We start from the raw sequence: 21,250 nt of genomic DNA, 5'->3' as shown, positions 1-21,250 counted from the left end.
TCAATGCCTGTGAAGCACTCTCTCTCTCTCTCTCTCTCTCTCTCTCTCTCTCTCTCTCTCTCTCTCTCTCTCTCAAACACTTACACACACACACACACACACACACACACACACACACACACACACACACACACACACACACACACACACACAGTGAATTTTGATTTGTTCAATTTATAAATACATAAACCTATACAAGGAAAACAATTAAAGAAGGAATAAATTAAGAAATGGAAAAAAAGAAGAAAGAAATTGAAAAGACAAAGAAGGAAAGAAAGCACAACTGAATGAATGCTATGACTATACACCCATGAACATTTTTTAATCATGGCTAAATCACTTGCGTATCTCAGTGTCTCAGGATAAACTTTGCATTCTAATGCAGTTGGAGAACAGAACACATTTTTTGACATTTGTTTCATTTAATTAAACCAAAATAGATTTTAATTGGATGTAGGGAGGTTTTGTTATTGTTGGTTTCTGAGGGATTTGCTATTGCTCATGTCGATGTCTATGTGGTTGTTCTGTTTCCGTGCATGTTGAGGAAAGTACACCGTTTTTGTCCTAGGAAGCAAGTGAACGTATTACATCATCTGTGCAATCAGCCTTTACCACATTGAAAATCACGAGTTCCATCACATCAGTTTATTTATTTGGTTAGACAGTTGTATAACTGAAGTTCTTCCATCTGTGGGTCTATGAGATAATTGGTCAGAGATAGCACAGATGGTTGAGCAGGAATTACAGATCAGGCCTGATAAATCTCTTTCTCTCTCAGCATTCTTAACCTCTAATTCTTGCTGTTTTTTTCTCATAGTTGCAACAAAAAAAAAAGAAATGAAGTGAATCCATTCAAGGTGTCGTTTTCTTTTTCTAGGGCAGAATTTAGTCTATTTTCTGTAGTGGTGCTGGACTTGAGGAATTTGGTTTTGCATTGGAATCATAAAGAATTAATAAACAACAGATTTTCTACTATTAACTTTATCAATCAATAACCAAACAACCAACCAAACAACCAACAAAACAGCAACCCAGTTAACCAACTTTTACTAATGAGCAATCCAATCAAACACAAACTCTATCAAACAAGCAGCACCCTCTCTGTCCAACTCTACTAACCAACCAAACAGCAACTGTACCAACTAACCTATGATCAACCAGTCAAACATTAACTGTACCAACCAACCAATCAACCAACTAATCAGCAACCCATTCAATTAAATAACAACCCTTCCATCCAAAACCAATCATGCCAACCAACCTAACAGCAACTCTTCAACTTTGACTCTGGCAACCAACAACTGAACAACAACCTAACCAACCAAACTGGCCAACCAACCATTAAAACCAAACAGCATCCTTTCCAGACAACTCTGCCAGCCAACCAACCAAAAAGCTATGCTCTCAACCAACCAACCAACCAACCAACCAACCAACCAACCAACCAACCAACCAACCACTCAAACACATTTCTTTCCGTTATTCTGTTTATTTCTATCTTTTATTATTCCTAATAATTTTAGGGTTTTTGGTTTATCTAAGATAAACATAATACACTTACTGTAGCACAACAGTGATTTATACTTCAAATTTGAATTCCAACATCCAATCAAACACCCTATTAAATAACTATTAATCACTAATCCATCCATGAGAAACAGCTAAGCAAACTCCAAACTTTTGAACCCGGCTGACCATCTTACACTTTAAATAGTTGATTTTGGATAATCTTCTGTAAAGTACATGGGTTAAGTGCTAAAACCTTATTCTAAATTTACATGACTTTACTCTGTATTTAATCTGTATTATATCTGTTTGTAAAGTAATTGCACAGAGATAATCTATTTAAACGTGTATACTCATACTGATGCTGACTTTAATTTTAAAATAGACTCGGGTTGTGTACCAGTGGTCTGACTCGCAGGGCTAATTTGGTCTGACCAGAGAAGTACATCGGTTGAACCGGGCCAGGATGCCTGCAGCAAAACAAACAGTGTGCTGGTAAACAGGCTCGGAAATCCAAGACAACTATCACACCAGAGACTGAATAAAACTTTTATTTTCTTGTACTAGGGTATGTTTTTTTTTTTTTTTAATCCCTACAGTGTCCATGCTACATTTAGGGTCATATTTACTTTTTGCATTTCATTTGGTTCCTTGGTTAAAGAGAAAATTTGAGGATGTTTGTGCTGTTTTGGGGTATTAGGTTTTGAGCTCTGTTTCTTATTGTGTTTTTTTTTTTTTTCTTGTTTGTTTTTGACAGTTTGTACCCTTTTATCCAGGTATGGCCAATTTCAGAGAAGAAGGACTTTTTTAATAACACAAACTCTCAATAAAATGTAATTAAACTTGGAACATTTGGAGTTGGTGTGGGAAAAATTGGGTTTTGTCTGTAGCAGCTATGTCTGGACTGTTTAGTGCTATCAGATCTATTAAATCAGAGGATTTGTTTTAAAAGCCCCTGAGGGAACAGCACGGTCAAGCCAAGCAACTGAAAACATAGAACTTTTGTTTTGCGTTACTTCGCATGCGACGCAAAATCGAATGTGATTAATTGGGAAACGAAGAATGCTTTTACTCTGAATTGGAAATGCCTCGCTGAATGTCGTAGCTGTGCTAACATGCGTAACTTTTTGCTGTTGGATAATTGTTAATGCCGCAGTGATCTCGCAAGTAGAGGCAAAGCACACGATGGAAAGGCAACAAACACGCGACACTCGAAAGCACTCCACGCAGCATGGCCCTCATGGTGGTAAAGTTTGAGCTTATCCGCTCGGAGCCAGGTTCAATTTTCCTTTGAGCAGTGCGCCAACACTAACTGTATTCAATCACGGCTGTTTTTCCCAAATATCACTTAGCAGCCACCGTAGAAGAAACTCTAATGTTATGAAAATACCTGAGGGTTTGGATAACCGGCGACTTCTTTACAGGGTTAAGCGTTACTTCAGGCAACGTAAACGAAGCTGGACTGAAGAACATGAAAAAGGGGAAAATGTTGGCCTCCGTCCTGCAACCGAAGAGCTTTCGCTGGCAAGAAAGGCAGTAAGATCCTTATCTATGGATTCAATTCATCATTCAGATCCAGGAAAAGATGGAAATGTTGTACGTGTGCGTATGTGAGTTGGTGAAAAGAACCAGGAAAGAGTGTGTGTGACACAAATTCAGTGTCAGAATGTTTCATTGATGGTATGCAGATGTTTTTTTCTGAATTTGAGAAGTTTTGGCTCACATCTGTAGGCTTATGGTGAATGAACGGTTTAACCATTTCAACCTCTAACACAGGGCTTGTATTTTTTTTCCCCTCAATGTGCGATCGATGTCCCTTTTTTTATTCTTCTCGCTGTGTTTTTTTTTTTTTCCCAGCCTGGAATTGAAAAAGTAAAAAAAAAAGCCCAACACAAAGACAACAGCGATTTTAGTTTCTGCCTCATTTAGCGCAAGGAGAAAGCAAATGAACAGCTGTTGAAAACATGGCGGGGCCTTAACCCGACTCGGACAATGCTTTCAAATGCTCGCCTCCATTGTCACAGCCTTCTTTCCTCTTCAAACGTGCTGCTGTGATGTTGCAGACACATTTTTCTAATGTTTTACACTTCATATAATCCCTTCTGTGGCACGTTGGCGTTGGGGGCGTGCAGGGATTGATGGCTCTCAGAGTGCTCATGAGGTCAATTTGGCTGAAAGGGCAAGCACTCAATCATTGTGTGTGCGTGTGTGTGCGTGTGTGTGCGTGTGTGTGCGTGTGTGTGCGTGTGTGTGTGTTAAGAGGGGGTCAGAGGACACACGCTTGAATATACACACACACACACACACACACACACACACACACACACACACACACACACACACACACACACAAACAACCCGATCTTTAATGCACTTCTTCTCATTATCGAGTTTGTTCCTGCAAACCAGCCATATGTACCCAAAGTGTTATTGACATCTTAATGGTGTTTGTATCGTGAACGTCATTCTACCTTTCCTGCCCAAAAGCACACAATTACACAGTATCATGCTACCAGAGGCTAAAAAGGTGTCTCCAAGATTTCCTGTATTTATTGTAGGATTTCCAGTGGCTGCAAGTCTTGCTTACACACTTCTACACAATCACACAGGTCTGATCTTGCTTGAAGCACTTCTGGCACCAGCAAGACACTTCCTGAGCGTCTCTGTGATGGAATAGGAGTGATCTGGGAGCCGTCTGTCTAATGCCAACGTCTATTCAATGCTGCCGGGATCATGGTGTCACCGCAGCAGTTACAGATCACACACTACCCCCCTTTCCTTTTTTTCATTGAAGAAAGATTCAGAACAGTGCGCAAGGAGAAGTCAGAAGAAAGGACCAAATGAGCCCGGCTCAGAGTCAGAGACTAAACGGTTCTGCGTTATGTCAGTGATTGAGAGTGAAAAAAGGAACGCCGTCATGAGTTTGTTTAATGGAGTAGAAACGAAGGTAAAGCAGGAGGCCGGATCGAAAGTTGAAATTAGACATATCATATGCCGTTTTGTGGATATTCTGAAATTCCAGATTCTGTCAATTCAAAACAGGATTGATATTTTTTTCTCTTTTTGTCATTTGTCTTTTTTTTTTACGTTTCCATCAGAGGTACCTGTACCCGATATTTAACACTTGATCCAGAGTAAATTTCAAATCACTTGTTGCATTGTATAGCAGTGTTTAAGTGTATAGCCTGTATGTGTTTTATTGCATTAACTGTACAAGGTATTAAGGTATAAAGTCTACAGCACATTCTTTGCACATAGCACATTAGGAAACCTTTTTCACTATATTTAAATGTGTAATAATCACATAAGAGATTTTTTACTTCATTACACTTTTGTTCCTGGGTACTTTGAAGCGAATGCATAAATACTTTAACTGCTAACCTGGTCCTAGAGAACCATCATTACCCTGTGCTTCAAATACACGCTATATAGCCACCTGTGAATAAGATTCCTATATGCTAATTTAAACATCCTATTGCACATTCACTCCACTTTTACTGGGAAGATGCTGCACTAGATTTTGGTGTGTGCTCGTGAAGATAAGGTATTGATCCTTAGGTTGTGAGTTCAAATCCCAACCACACCAATCTGCCACTCCTGAGCCTCTGAGCAAGGCCCTTAACCTTAAAGCTGCCCAGCTATCTGAATGAGATAAATGTAAGTCGCTCTGGATGAGGGCATCTGCCAAATGCATAAAAGTATTATACATTTAAAGTCAGGTACTGATGTAGGGTGAGGAGCCTTGGGGTACAGCCCAGTGTTTTATGAGGTCAGAACTCTAAAGCAAGCCATTCAAGATCATCCAGCTGGAGTTGTCTACAGGGGTTTGTCATGCAGGAACAGGTTTGGGCCTTCTAGTCCAAATGAAGGGAAAAATCAATGCCATTTCATCCAAAGACGTCCTATACAATTGTATACCAACCTATACCAATTTTGTTTGGTGACAGTTTGGGGGGAAGAACCACTGGAAAAGTCAGCCGTCCCAATACTTTTAGTATGTATAGTGTTTATAATGTGATCCCATAAAGTCCTAAAGCATTTTGTGTAGAGAAAGCTTTTGCAACACAGGAGCGAATGATTTAAAGAATATTTCTTGCTACTTTTTTTATGAAGGTTTAAGCCATTTATTTATCATCAGTTAAAATCTGACTGCATTACAACAAAAACTGCAACTCCGCGTTTGACCGAAGGATTCAAATACGAATTACACGCAGAATTACAGCAATTACATTTTTCAACAATCAGTGCGTTTATCATTATTTGGGAAAACACAGCAGTGTTTCTTTATCAGTCCTGACTTATCTTTTTTTTTTTTTTTTTTTATTTCATCATATCTGTGTGTGCCTGTAGTTATATGCATATGTGTGTTTTCAGAATGGGCTTAAACAGGGGTTTAAAAAGCAGGGGTACATAAACACTTTCACCTCCTTGAGTCGCCTGTCCTCTTGGTCACCCCTCTCACAGCGTCCACTGGCTGAGGACAGCTACCGTCAGCTTGGCATAAACACACCCTCATTCTTATACTCGCATGAAGAACGAGGCGCTCCAGATCTCCTTTTGTTTAGCCTGGCCATCTTGATCCCAGGTTAAGTCGAGTTCACGTTGCGCATGCTTTTAACTCGGGGCGTCTCCGTGTTTAGTCTGAGCAGAGTCCGTCTCCACCATGCGACCTTTCGACCTAGTGCGCATTTTCGGACCCAGATCTCCTTGTTGTGGTTAGTAAAGGGTTAAAACGAGGCGTTTTGACAGGTACCGCTTCAGAGAGATGCCCGAGTGTGGTCTCATGCATGAACGAGGGATAAGAAAGAGCGTGGGTGTTGTGAGACAAGCCGAGGTGAACCGACACTGAGAGCACTTTCGCATGGTTTCACCACCTGCCAATCACCTTGGGCTGAGTTAAAAGGACTGGAGAAGAAGAGTGCTTACCTGGACACACACACACACACACACACACACACACACGGACGCACCTTCAGCACTCGAGTATTCTAAGGTTAGGGTTCACATGTCATCACTATTTGAATGTCCTGTCCTATCCATCAGATGATAAGATGCGCATACACAAATATCACCTGTCCTGGTGTTAAGTGAGGAAAAGAAGCTTTGAATATTATGGGATGGAAAAAAGATAAGAGAGATAAGTGTAATGGATGTGACAGAAAGTCTGTCTTTACCTCATGACAACATATTTCATTTGCAAACACACACTCACGCACACACACACTCTGTATTAAGTAAGGAATGAAACACTTGGAGGTGTTCTTTTATAGGAAAGTAATGAAGGACACAGAGGTCTGACATCACCTGGACGTTTTCAAGAACAGACTGTCTTGAATAGGTTTCATTCCTCAACAGCAGATTGTCAAAGCTGACAATTTTTTATTCCTTCCAGGACGATAACCTACTTCCAATGTTGTGTAATGCTCTAGTAGCTACAAACACTCTTACCCTCATCTAACTTCTCTTCTTTTCGCTTTTGATAAGTTCAATATCACAAGCTTGTCATGTTACCTAGAAACTGCAACGCATCAGGTTCTCCATTCGAGACTAGTTTTGTAACGCCGACAGAAAGCAGCACAAAGCTGCGCGCGCCGTCACATGGAGCACCGACCTTCATAAGTCTTGTGAAGCTTGTGCTATTCTGACCACATGCATTATCACGTCTGTTGTTCCTACCTGAGGTAGTCTTGAAACTTGTTGATTTCACCTTGTACTTTTTTGGAGGATGTTACTGTAGAAACAATACAATGTTTCAAACGAGCCCATAATAGAAACTATGCATCCAAAGCTACTGTCAGAGCTGCTTCTCTAGAAAGCGTATAAACAAATTCAAATCAGTTGTAACAATGAACATTGTCCCAAAGCAGCTTTACACAGATCAATAAGTTTTAAAAATAGGAATTAATATGCATGTGCTTATTACTACCTAAAGAGCGAGCCAGTGGTGACAATGGCAATGAACCCCCACCCCAGGACAGGGACAAGCAAGACCTTCTGACCAATCAGATGGAGGATTCAGGAGCCCTGTGCTTTAAAACCCACAGTAGCCTCCTGTGCAGCACTCAGTTCATAGTGTGTGTGTGTGTGTGTGTGTGTGTGTGTGTGTGTGTGTGTGTGTGTGTGTGTGTGTGTGTGTGTGTGTGAGAGAGTTTGTTTTAGTACCACACACTGTGTACCATTAGCATCTTTTGACCTCCCACTCCAGGCTATTTAGCTTTTCTCCTTGATTTAGCATTGAATGTAAATACTTGCTGAGGTTTCACCATTTGTTCCTAACAGGCAGCGCGCTTAGTCCAGAATGGATCTGACCTCTGCCCTTAAGGGAACGAGTGTATATTGATTTCTTAAACAGTCTCCGCAAAGCTAAGCGCTTCTTTCTAAGGATTTCTGGGCTGCTCATTTCCTGATTGTGGGTGGGGCGAATGCGTACGAATTCGTGGATTCTGTGTATATGACAGATTGCCATGATTTTTCTCAAATTACCAGGTGTTACGCATGACATACTGGCTGGGGGGTGGGGGGGAGATGGGGGGGGGGGGGGATTTGTAGCATAAGTCAATTCAAGTCATGTTTGACCGCAATTTTCACTTCCTGATCTTAGAAATATTCAGATAATCCACAGAGATTTTGTTAGATTTAATACAAATATGCCTGTAAGAAAAGAAAAGGTACACGTTAGTTCCATCCTTAAGCCTTTATTTTTAACCCTCATCACGTTTTATACAAACGTATCTGTTTTGTGTATAGTTGTTCAAGCAGATGTTTCTGTATCTACCTCAGATTCGACCAGTTACCTTTAAATAATCATTATGCAGTAGACAAATTAACTTTGACTAGAGAAAATTATGATAAAAATATTTCACGCACATACATAATAAAGCATCTCTGGCTGTTTTTAAGTGCAGCTTAAACCGTACACTACCTCCTTTTTTAATGAATCTCAAATATCTCTAGCTTCCGTGATTCTGCATGATTTTGTGTCTTCATAACACGTGTGTGTTTGTATGTGCGTGTTTGTGTATTGCGTGTGTTTTCAGACTGAGCTGCTGCTGGCGGTGGTGGAGGATGAGAGCAACGTTCAGGAGAACAGACAGGAGATGGCTGAGACTCTGCTCAACGCTCTGAGTGACAGACAGCAGCACAGGCAGACCTGGAGAGACAGGTAGTACATGCATGCGTGTGCGCACACACACACACACACACACCCACACACACATACGCAAACACACTTTTTTTCCCGCAATATTTTAATTCACTTACATTTTTTTTTTTTTATTAATAATTCTTTTTTATTTAATTTACATTGAATGATTGATTTGTCGCTACTGAAATTCTTAGGGCATTGAAACTTCTTTTTTTGGATCAAATAAATTAATTTCAAGGTAAATTAATGTGTACATTTGAAATGCTATTCATTTTTATGTTTTACTTTTTATTTTATTTCATTTCATTTTACACAAAAGCCTACATACATGAAGCGCAATGATTTTTTCCCCCTTCCCATCAGCCACCAGCTTACACCTGAGTAGTAAACAGGTACCGGAAGGACACTCAGTAGCAAGATTAGCGTTCCTGTTTTCTGCCGAATGTGCACCTTTACCACATTACATATTCTACAACATGGAATAGCAAGAGAACAGTAGCACCTTAGTGCTCTGGTCAGATAAGATGCCACTGCAGGAGGTTTAAAGCGTCCTGCCGACATCCATTTCTTTCTTTTTCTACAACAGGGTGCGACTTTTTCTATATGAAAATCAAGCTTTACATTGCGCATCAGCATCATCATCATCATTATCGTCATCATCATAAATATCATCATCATCAACATCGAGACGTTTATCCTGTCATTTTACAGCATGCCCAGGTTTACCAAACAACCAATCAGACAAAGGAGCAAAGCCAATCCAAACACTCCTTTCAGATTAGACTTCAATTGATGGAAAATAAAGCAGAACTAGAACCACACACACACACACACACACACACACACACACACACACACACACACACACACACACACACACACACACACCTGCCTTAATATGTGGATTAATCAGGCCAGGTGTTTAAGCCAAGTGAATGTAATAATGGCAATTGTATGAACACACTCACTCACACACAGACACACTTATACACACACTGAAGTAATAAATATGTCTGCATGCTTTAATGGGGATTGATAAAGACCTGACCGCTCGTGTCTCAACCATACACTGTCTGTGTGTGTGTGTGTGTGTGTGTGTGTGTGTGTGTGTGAGTGTGTGTGTGCAAGAATGGTGGAGTCCTGAGTGGTCTAAAATTGGAGATAAGTTGTGGAGTGTAAACATCGCTGTTATCTGTGTGTGTGTGTCTTTCTGCACTCTGTGTTATCGGGATGAATGGATACTGTCTGAGTGAGTCTTATCTCTGAGGAAGGAAGTCAGTGGGCTATCAGCACACACGTGTGTGTGTGTGTGTGTGTGTGTGTGTGTGTGTGTAGGCAGGTATATTTGAGCAAAACTGGTGTTAACTGTAGGCAGCTCATTTGATGGTTGTGAATATTCCTATGTATGAATTTATTAAATCAGTCATTTTTGTGTGTGCGTGTGTGCAATGGTGTGTGTCTGTGCGCACGTGTGTTGTGCTGTTGCACATTCTTTATGCGTGGAAAGTTGGATTCCAGGTCCGTCTATTTGTCAAGGCAGTGTCTACATAGATGAATGAGCACGCGCACACACACACACACACACACACACACACACACACACACACACACACACACACACACACACACATTTATTTCAGCAGTTGGAGAGATTAGATAGGACTGTCCTCTCTCCCTCACGCTCATGTGTTCTAATATGTTTGAACTCCTTCTCTCCCTATCACTTCCTGCGCCCCGACCTCCCCTCTCGGCCATGATAATGGTAGCTCCCACATTAGGCCCAGCTCTGTAAAGTACCTGTCAACGGCCAACATTTAAAGGAAAAGAAGCACATGGCCCTGCACGACGTTAAACACACTCTGATAAGATGGAACTGATGTTTTCGCCGACAGGAGGGGTGACACCAACATGCTTTTAGCAGCTTGTATGAAAAAAACTTTTTTTTTTCCTTCTCAAATATCACTCACGATTTGTCTTGGAAATTTCGAATGGTGCCTGGATGGCTTTTGCACATGCGGGTGTTTAAAAATGCAGATCATTAGCAGTGGATTGATAGTGTTCTTTAACCACATTTACTCAGAAAATAGCTATAATTCTCATTTCATCTGGAAGCCATATTGCAATAAGTTTGCATGGTTAGACTTTTTAATGTATTCCCAATTAACAATTCTTTTAATAAACATTAACGCTCTGCTCTGTATGACAAAGAAAACCTAATTCAGGAAAGTGTACTTAACATCAAGGTCATGCATATGATGCCAAATCAACATGGCTGATTTACAGCATGAAAGGTATACAAACTAGCACTTCTTTACGTTGATAAGTAGTTGGTTTTATGTACAAGTATTTACTTTGGACCAATCAGCATACAGGCATATTCACTTGTTAAATATTTAGCCATTTTGAGGAGGTAAATATACATCACACATTATAGTTAGCTTGCTAAACGCTTGCTAACACAAAACAAACATGAAGCATCTTTTTTTTTTATCTTTGTTTTGTGAAATTTTACACACCGAGGTCGGAGGATTTAATCGGCAAATACAAAAAGTTGTGTTTTCTACCAGAGTTGCCAGATTGTGTTTAACAAGTCCCCAATATATAATTTAGCTATGAAGTTAGTAGTTGAATAAAATTTCATTTTTTCCAGGATGTACTTCCACCTTGCATCCATTGTTCCTGGGATCAGGATCTTATCAGAATGCAGTGCTTACTGAAGAAGAACAAATGCGCAAATGCTAGGTTTTAGCTTGTAGAAGTAGCTCTGCTTCAAACGCATTCTAAAAAGAAAACCCTAGATTTAAACTTCTATTAAAAATTTTACAGAGATGCTTTGGATGAACAATGCGAATGATGGGTTGTTAATCAGGAAGGTGTTGAAACTCCAATCTGGCACCCCTGGTTGCTACATGACACTCCATCTTAATATAAAGTCTCACTAATGCTTTGAGGAAAACATGGTGTAAAAATCAAAATGAGTTTTACAAGGGAATTGTTCGAAGTTTCTTCGAACCTTGTGGCTGTTCTCCACTCAACTCCTCACTCTATCCTCAATCATTAATTCTCCATCCCACGACCTTTATTAAACGTCTTGCTTGCTGATTCATGCTGCTTATTTGCCCACTGAAAGCAGTAATTGTTTTCGGAGTTTAGTATGCATAGGATTCAGTGCGTTTGATTACGACCTCTTTTGTGCCGCCATGTAATAGCGTTAAAGTTTGCCGCTTTTAAGGCGGGATGATGGATTGCAGGTGGAGGATTCATAAACACAAGCACAGCTGATTGATTAAGCCTTTCCGAGTTTCTCAGAGAGAAGCAGTTGCTCTTGAAACAGCACTGTGAGTGGTGTGGAGTACAGGCCATGAGTGTGTGTGAGAGAGAGAGAGAAAGAGAGAGAGAATAATAAATGTGACCATTGGGGACTTTGTGTTGGTTTAAAAGTACTTGGGTTGAAAGATGACTTCACTTTCAACACCCTTGTGACCCATCTATTGCCATAAGCGTACGCACTAAAGTTGTCCTCTGTGCTCCACTGCACTTTTTTTTTTGCAAAAAAACCCCTAAAAACCACACACACACCTGTACATCTTCTTTTACTCAACTCTCTGACACTCTGTTTATTCATTATCCTCAGGTTGCCATTACAGGTCATAGATTTCCTGATTGATTGCAATTCTAACTTTTAGTTTGTATTCGCACAGAAAAGAAACCTTTTTACTGCACTGTATATCTATGAAGGTATGCAGTATGTTTCTTAGTGGTGGCTGGAGAAAATCCCATCGGACTCTATATGGCTAAAGTTTGTGAACACCAGGCCATTAGATCCATATGTGACCGTATATTTGTATAAAATGTGTTTGTATTGTGTAGCATTACAGTGGCTTAAACCCTTCCCAACAATGACACTGGTGCTATGTGTCAATCAAGCTTCATGAAGACGTTGTGTTTAGATTAGACTGGAACTTGAGTGTCCTATTAAGAACACTGAACTCAAAACTACTGAAAACGTTTGGGTTGAATTGCAATGCTGACGGAACCCCAGACCTTCTCACCCTCAGAGCCAGAGTTGTTCCCAGCTTATGGTGGAGATTTGTTCTAATGACCTCATCGTAACTTGAAAATATCGTAAGTCGAGATATTATCTAGCCCACCTGGAAATCCTAAAGAATGGTGATCAGTATAGGGGTAGAAAGGTGTAATTTGTTAATAATTTAACAAACTAAATTTACCAAAACAGAGCAATTTTTAGCACCACAATGTATAAACTATACAGTATATATTAGGGGGTGTAATAGTACATGTGTTCGTACTGAAATTGTTCGGTACAGGGCTTTCGGTTCGGTTCCTTTTTCTGTGCGGAACATAGTTAAAATCTGAGTTTTCTCAGGAACATATTAAGTGGCGGACCGCAAGTTTGTTTAGTCTCTGCCTCGCACTTTAAGGGCCTTTTTTAAAAATTATTATTATTAAAATTGAAAACATACACAACAATGCCAGGAGTATTAAAAATAATCTAGAGTTACTCACTCCGTGCTGGAAATAAGATTTGTTTTGCGCATGCATTAACCGCTAACCAGAGTGTGGCTAGCGCTATGGACTCTTTAGCGCTTTATGTCCATCTTTAAGAATTTCTCTTAATAGGAGAAAATCCTGATAATTCCACATCCCCACATATTGAGGGAGTGAATGAATTACAGGATGGAAGGAATGAAGGCATTTGTTAAAGTCTGCTGAAATAAGTAGAACAGTTAAGTAGATCATATCTTAAAATGATATATTAAATGTAAATCACACACACACACACACACACACACACACACACACACACACACACACACACACACACACACACACACACACACATCTGCATTAGTTAAATTAAGTGTCAAAATTAATCAATTTAATTTGTGCCAATTCGAATAATTATTTAATTTATTTAATATAAAAAAGTTTATTGGATTCATTTGATTCATTTTATTTTATTTGTATAAAATAGTGTCAAATATTATTTTATATATCATTTAACCAAGTAGGCATTTTATTTTAAATAGTTTAAAAAATGTAAACTGTTGTTGTTCAGAAATAGTAATAATAATAAACTGCGTTGATAAAAAAAATGACAAGCAATTTTATATTTTTGCATTTAACTGAACCATGACTTAAAAACCGAGGTACGTACCGAACAGTGAATTTTGCGTTCCGTTACACCCCTATATATATACGAGTGGAGGGTGAAGCCGGAATACTCTATTACTATTTCTGAAATACTCAAACCAGCCTGTTTGGCACTTGTTATGATCAGATGAACATCTAAATCACTATGTGCAATTTTATATAATTGCACTAATGATTTTAGTGTCTATGTAAATCATTATTCATTATCTTTCTATACATACAAAAATATAAAACTATAGAATCATCAGAAAGGACAGAAAGAAAAAAAGGACAGATTGGACTTTACATGGGAGCACACCAGGAGATGAATATGATAATCCATGGGCAGTGTGTCCCACACCTCTTAAACCTGCACACACACACACACACACACACACACACACACACACACACACACACACACACTATGCTGTGGAGAACTTGTGACCATAACATTCAGTATCATCACACGTTCATCCTGCAATGTCTCTGCATAGCTTGACCTTTGTGTGACCTTTGCGGTTTAGGGTACGTCGGCATGGCTGGGCTCATCTCGGTGTGCGTGCGTGTGTGTGTGTGCGGGTGGGTGGGGTCTCGAGCCAGTGCTCTGAACAGCTGTGCTGTTTGTAGGGACGGCGCTAACTGCTGTAGACTTTGTAAGGTCATTAGATGATAATAGAAATGATTACTGAATTACATGGGGGCTTTAGGAGAGGGGGGGTGCCAGCGGATTTGATAAATGGCCTGTGAAGGTGCCCATCTGGCCTCTCCTCTTTTTCCTCCCTCACTCTTTCTGTCTGTCTCTCTCGCTCTCTTTTGCTCTTTTTTTTTCCATCGGTTCTCACATACTTCCATCCTTCTGCACATTCTGGGGAAGTGCAAAACAAAAGAAGTTGTGAACGATTAACCTCGAAAGCAAAGAGAGAAGAGGTGTTGTGTGTGTGTGTGTGTGTGTGTGTGTGTGTGTGTGTGCACTCTTTTGTTAATGCAGCAGTGCTTGACTCGTTGCCCTCCATGTCTCAATGGAGCCGCAGGAGAGTGGGTACCCATTGACCTTCGACCTGGGAAGCAGTTGGTGAGCCAACACAGCGTAAATCAAGTGCTGCGGAGGTTACCCCCCGCACACACACACACACACACACACACTGAAAACACCTTGTCAGATTCCAGGAAGGAACAGGTTTTGCACTTTAGTCTGCACCTCGTTTGACACAAGTCTCTACATATTAATAATGTGTTGAATTTAGAAACTGCCTTTCTATAGCACAAGGTCAGATCATGGAGGTAATGCAAATATCCCCATCCGCTAACATGGTCCTGATGATGCAGAGCAAATACACCCTCAAGACAAAATAAGGAAGGCAAATAAAGGTCACTTATATCTATAAGATATTTGATTAGTCTCACATATTTGTTCTTCTATTATTCTCTTGCTATTACAGCCAACACGCAGTAAAACATTCCCCGGACATCCTGCGTACTAATTATTTTTCACACCTGTTCAAATAGTATTATTTAAATATATCTAATAATAATTTGCCTGTTTTTTGAAGAATATCTAGAGAATTTAGTCCAGAACACATCGAATCCACTCCGCAAATAAATCCATAAGTTAGCTTTAGAATAAAAAACAATTCAAATAGTTTGCCAGTAAAACACGCTTGAAGTAAATGTACTGTCTACAAATAATCATAACGATCACAGACTTGGTTAAATGAATAGATAGATCTTACAAAATATCTAAAAAACATTTTATTTATGTAGACATTTCTGATAAAACATTAGAATTAAAATTGTGATAAATAAAATTGTCTAAGCTAATACCTACAAGAGTAATACAGGCAACTTTGATAGCATTTAGTGATTTATGCCACTAAAAGAAAAGAAATCCGTTTTAATTTTCAGTACAGGGCTTTCGGATTGGTACACATACCCGATGCAATGCACGTGCGGAAATCTGAGTGGCCTCAGGAACGTATAAAGTGGCGGAAGTGGGTTTAGTCACCGCGTCGCACTTTCAGCGCAATTATTTTATTATTACTAAACTCAAAAACATACACAACAATGCCAGGGGTGTTAAATTAGAGTTAGAGCAGTGTCACCGTTTTTCTCACTCTTTACCGGAAATAAAATGTGTTTTGCACATGCATGAAAACACTAAAGAATCCACTTAGCCACTTCCTGGTTACCGGCTAACGCTAACGCTGTGAATTCTTTAGTATATGTAATAAAAAAATTGTATTGCATTCATTTCATTTAATCCATTTATTATATTTTTTTATATTATAAAAATATTATTTCATATATTATTTAACCAAGCAGCCATTTTATTTCAAATTGTTTTAAAAATGTCAACTGTTCAAGTGTTAATGATCGCAAATTTTAATAATAATCAACTGTTTTTTTTTTACAAGCAATGTTTTGTGTTTCTTCCCCCTAACTACACTCCCATATATATATATGTGTGTGTGTGTGTGTGTGTGTGTGTGTGTGTGTGTGTGTATCTGTGTGTATATATATATATATATATATATATATATATATATATATATATATATATGATTTTAGCTGCATTTGGTGAATAAACACGTAATGACTGTCTGATCATCTTGACTACGTAGATCCAGTTTTCCTGTTTATATTTCAGAAAATAAAGTTAAGGACCTGCGGCATGCCATAAGGACGCCTCTGATTTGAGTATCGCATCATCACCAGGATGTCTTTAGTTTGCCAGAAATCTATTTGAATATTATACACACTATGACTTCTTCGAGAAGCTCAATGTAATATGAAGCATATAGCTACTCTTTAACATATCAGATCAACATTCCTTCCATTTGCCTCTATGTCTTCAGCAGCTGCCCTCTTTATTCACCCACCCTCTCTGACCTCTGACCCTGTTACTGCCTTTGAGTATCTGGGCCTCTTTTGTTCTTGTTTCGCGGTGTGTCATGACTTCTGACCTCACCTGGTTGGACAGCTTCAGAATTAAAAACACAGTGGGGTGTCATCAGACTTAGGGATGAGGTTCCTTGTGTCCGTGTGCTGCACCTTTCCAGCCTCTGGACATAGCCAGCTTTCTATCTTAGCTCGATTCAATTGATTTTGTCGGTCATGCATGCAGGAGAATAGAACAGCGAATCATTAGTGGATGCAAGGGAAACGTTTCACGCACGTATCCTCTCATCCTGTCAAGGGGAAAGGGGGCGTGGTCGAAGCTGTCAGTGTCGTGACGTGGCTTTTGTCCCCCTAAAGTCCTAAAGAGAGCGGACAAAAGGTTTAAAGTCTCCTTCGTGTCTGTGCTCAATGAAGACAAACTCTAACTCGAGTATAGTATTAGACTCAACCGAGCAGATGACAGGGGCTTTAACAGAAATATAACCGTGTGCTATAGACACAACATGGAGTGAAAACAGCATCAGAAAGCATTCATTCATTCATTCATTCATTCATTCATTCATTCATTCATTCATTCATTCATTCATCTATCTTCTGAAACCACATTTTTTAGACAGACAATATGACAACAATCACAGGAGCTGCCATAAATAAATATTTAAATGTAAGTATTATGCGATAGTTCATCATTTGTTTAATAACATATAAACACATTTGTTTTCGTTTTGCTCATTTGTTCATTAGTACAGTTTTATTAGTTACAAAGTTAGTTTTTTTAGTTAGATTTTATCAGCTTGTTTTTATTATTTAGGTTTTTTATTTTTAGTTGCTAAGTAGGTTTTTATTAGTAACTTAGTCTAGTCTTTAATAATTTCTAGTTAGCTTTTATTAGATTCTTCTTCTTCTTCTTCTTTCGGCTGCTCCCATTAGGGGTCGCCACAGCGGATCATCCGTCTCCATACCACCCTGTCCTCTATATCTGCCTCTTTTACACCAACTACCTGCATGTCTTCCCTCACCACATCCATGAACCTCCTCCTTGGTCTTCCTCTTTTCCTCCTACCTGGTGGCTCCATCTTCAGCATTTTTCTACCAATATAATTCATGTCCCTTCTCTGCACATGTCCAAACCATCTCAATCTCGCCTTCCTCACCTTGTCACCAAAACATCCTACATGTGCTGTCCCTCTAATAAACTCATTTCTAATCTTGTCCATCCTCGTCACTCCCAACGAAAACCTCAACATCTTCAGCTCTGCTACCTCCAGCTCCACCTCCTGTCTTTTACTCAATGCCACTGTCTCTAATCCATACAACATCGCAGGTCTCACCACAGTCCTATAAACTTTCCCTTTCATTCTTGCAGATACTCTTCTATCACAAATCACTCCTGTCACTCTTCTCCACCCACTCCACCCTGCCTGCACTCTTTTCTTTACTTCCCTAACACACTCTCCATTACTTTGCACTGTTGACCCCAGGTACCTGAACTCCTCCACCTTCTCCACCTCTTCTCCCTGCAACCGCATCACTCCACTGCCCTCCCTCTCATTCACACACATGTACTCTGTCTTACTCCTACTGACTTTCATTCCCCTTCTCTCCAGCGCATATCTCCACCTCTCCAGGCTCTTCTCAACCTGCTCTCTACTCTCACCACAAATCACAATATCATCTGCAAACATCATAGTCCAGGGAGACTCCTGTCTGACCTCGTCCGTCAACCTGTCCATCACCACTGCAAACAGGAAAGGGCTCAGGGCCGATCCTTGATGCAGTCTAACCTTCACCCTGAACCAGTCTGTCGTACCTACTGCACACTTTACTGCCGTCACACTGTCCTCATACATGTCCTGCACCACCCTCACATACTTCTCTAACACACCTGACTTCCTCATACAATACCACAACTCCTCTTTAGGCACCCTGTCGTACGCTTTCTCTAAATCCACAAATACACAATGCAGCTCCTTCTGTCCTTCTCTATACTTCTCCATCAACATCCTTAAAGCAAATAAGGCATCTGTGGTGCTCTTCCTCGGCATGAAACCATACTGTTGCTCACAGACGGTCACCTCTTCTCTCAACCTGGCTTCCACTACTCTTTCCCATAACTTCATGGTGTGACTGATCAACTTAATTCCCCTGTAGTTACTGCAGGTCTGCACATCTCCCTTATGCTTAAAGATCGGTACCAGCACACTCCTTCTCCATTCCTCAGGCATCCTCTCCCCTTCCAGAATCCTGTTAAACAATCTGGTTAAAAACTCCACTGCCATCTCTTCTAAACATCTCCACGCTTCTACCGGTATGTCATCTGGTCCAACCGACTTTCCATTCTTCATCCTCTTAATCGCTGCTCTCACTTCCTCCTTACTAATCCTATCTACATCCTGCTTCACCAACTCCACATCCTCCAACCTTCTCTCTCTCTGATTTTCCTCATTCATCAGCTGCTCAAAATACTCCCTCCATCTTCTCAACACACTCTCCTCACTAGTCAACACATTTCCCTCTCCATCCTTTATTGCTCTAACTTGCAGTACATCCTTCCCAGCTCGGTCCCTCTGCTTGGCCAATCGGTATAAATCCTTTTCTCCTTCCTTAGTGTCCAACCTCTTATACAGTTCCTCATATGCCTTTTCATTGGCTTTCGCCACATCCCTTTTAACCTGCTGCCGCATTTCCTTGTACTTCTGCCTACTTTTCTCATCACTCTGTCGATCCCACTTCTGTTTTGCCAACCTCTTTCCCCTAATGCTCTCCTGCACTTCCTCTTTCTATTTCCAGATGTCACACCAAGTACTTTTCTAGCTGCCTCCCTCATCACTCCTGCAGTAGTTGCCCAATCATCCGGCACCTCTTCACCACCACCGAGCCCCTGTCTGACCTCTTCCCTGAACCTCACACTACACTCTTCCTCCTTCAGTTTCCACCATCTTATTCTTCTTTCAAACCTTACTTTCCTCCTCTTCTTCTTCGCCTCCAAAACCATCCTACAGACCACCATCCGATGCTGTCTAGCTACACTGTCCCCCGCCAACACCTTACAGTCTCCAATCTCCTTCAGGTTGCATCTCCTACACAGAAGATAATCCACCTGTGTGCACCTTCCTCCACTCTTATACGTCACCTTATGATCCTCCTTCTTCTTAAAATACGTGTTCACCACTGCCATTTCCATCCTTTTAGCAAAATCTACCACCATCTGCCCTTCCACATTCCTCTCCTTAAAACCATACCTACCCATCACCTCCTCATCACCTCTGTTCCCTTCACCTACATGCCCATTAAAGTCTGCCCCAATCACCAATCGTTCTTTCCTAGGTACACCATCTACCACTTCATCTAATTCACTCCAGAATCTTTCTTTCTCCTCCATCTCACAGCCAACTTGTGGGGCATAGGCACTGATGACATTTATCATCATCCCTTCAACTTCCACCTTCACGATCATCACCCTATCAGAAACTCTCTTCACCTCCACTACACTCTTACTGTACGCTTCCTTCAGAATCACCCCTACACCATTTCTCTTCCTATCCACACCATGATAAAACAGTTTAAATCCACCTCCAATGTTCCTGGCCTTACTCCCTTTCCACTTGGTCTCCTAAACACACAACACATCTACCTTTCTCCTCTCCATCATATCAGCTATCTCTCTCCCTTTACCCGTCATAGTACCAACATTTAAAGTACCAACCCGAACCTCTACTCTCCTACACTGCTCCTTTTCCTGCCGTCTCTGTAGACGCCTTCCTCCTCTCCTTCTCCTCCTTCGGCCAACAGTAGCCCAATTTCCACCGGTACCCTGTCGGCTAACGATACCTGTGGCGGTCGTTGTTAACCCGGGCCTCGACCGATCCGGTATGAAATTCTCATTTGTGATCCGCATATTTGATTTGGCACATGTTTTACGCTGGATGCCCTTCCTAACGCAACCCTCCCCATTTACCCGGGCTTGGGACCGGCACTGAGAGTACACTGGCTTGTGCCCCCCTAATGGCTGGGTTAGCTTTTATTAGATTGCTTTTATAAATTATTTGCTTTTTGTTAGTTTTATGTAGATAGTTAGCTTTTATTTAGTTAAACTTTTTTTTTTTTTTAAGTTTGTTAGTTTATACTGTTTATATTCATGTGTACATGTGTTCTTTCTTTTTTTTTCTTTTAGTTTTTATTGTTTGTTAGTTTCTCCACTGGCCAAGTAAACAATAATCTATTTGCTTATTGTAGTTTGCTCAGTTATTATTTGCTTTATTTGTTCTTTCACAAATCCTGTATGTAAAATTCTCCCAAATGCCTGAATACGATGCATTACACTTGTAAACCCATATAATGAAACATGGCAGGAGAAAAAGCCGTTGTTTCTTAAACAATGTAAATATTTCAGATTTACTTAGAAGTCACAGGTTGTTCCATATTTATATAGAATTATTATTTTTTTTTTTTATAATATTTGTCTTGTATTTTATGCAAAAGCATGCTTCTGCAGATACAAACTGTGACATTTGTCAGGTGTGGTGTGTCTTTCAGTTTGCATTTACA

At 40.2% G+C, this 21,250-nt stretch overlaps 1 protein-coding gene across 4 annotated transcripts in view; it reads left to right on the top strand.

Moving 5' to 3' along the window:
* The window catches only part of fto (FTO alpha-ketoglutarate dependent dioxygenase), a 172,671-nt gene that overhangs the window by 60,773 nt on the left and 90,648 nt on the right, over positions 1-21,250 (top strand). For all 4 annotated transcript variants that reach the window (XR_014535146.1, XR_014535147.1, XR_014535148.1 and 1 more), the window contains exon 8: positions 8,544-8,668. Coding sequence is in view for 1 of the 4 variants with exons in the window: in XM_083550898.1 (XP_083407024.1) it covers positions 8,544-8,668 (125 nt within the window). In the remaining 3 variants the exon portion in view is untranslated. The remainder of the gene's footprint in view (positions 1-8,543; positions 8,669-21,250) is intronic.

The sequence above is a fragment of the Silurus aristotelis genome (genome assembly GCF_946808225.1).
Source record: "Silurus aristotelis genome assembly, chromosome: 9".
In the NCBI taxonomy this organism is placed as follows: domain Eukaryota; kingdom Metazoa; phylum Chordata; class Actinopteri; order Siluriformes; family Siluridae; genus Silurus; species Silurus aristotelis.
This window is presented reverse-complemented; position numbering and strand designations above follow the sequence as displayed.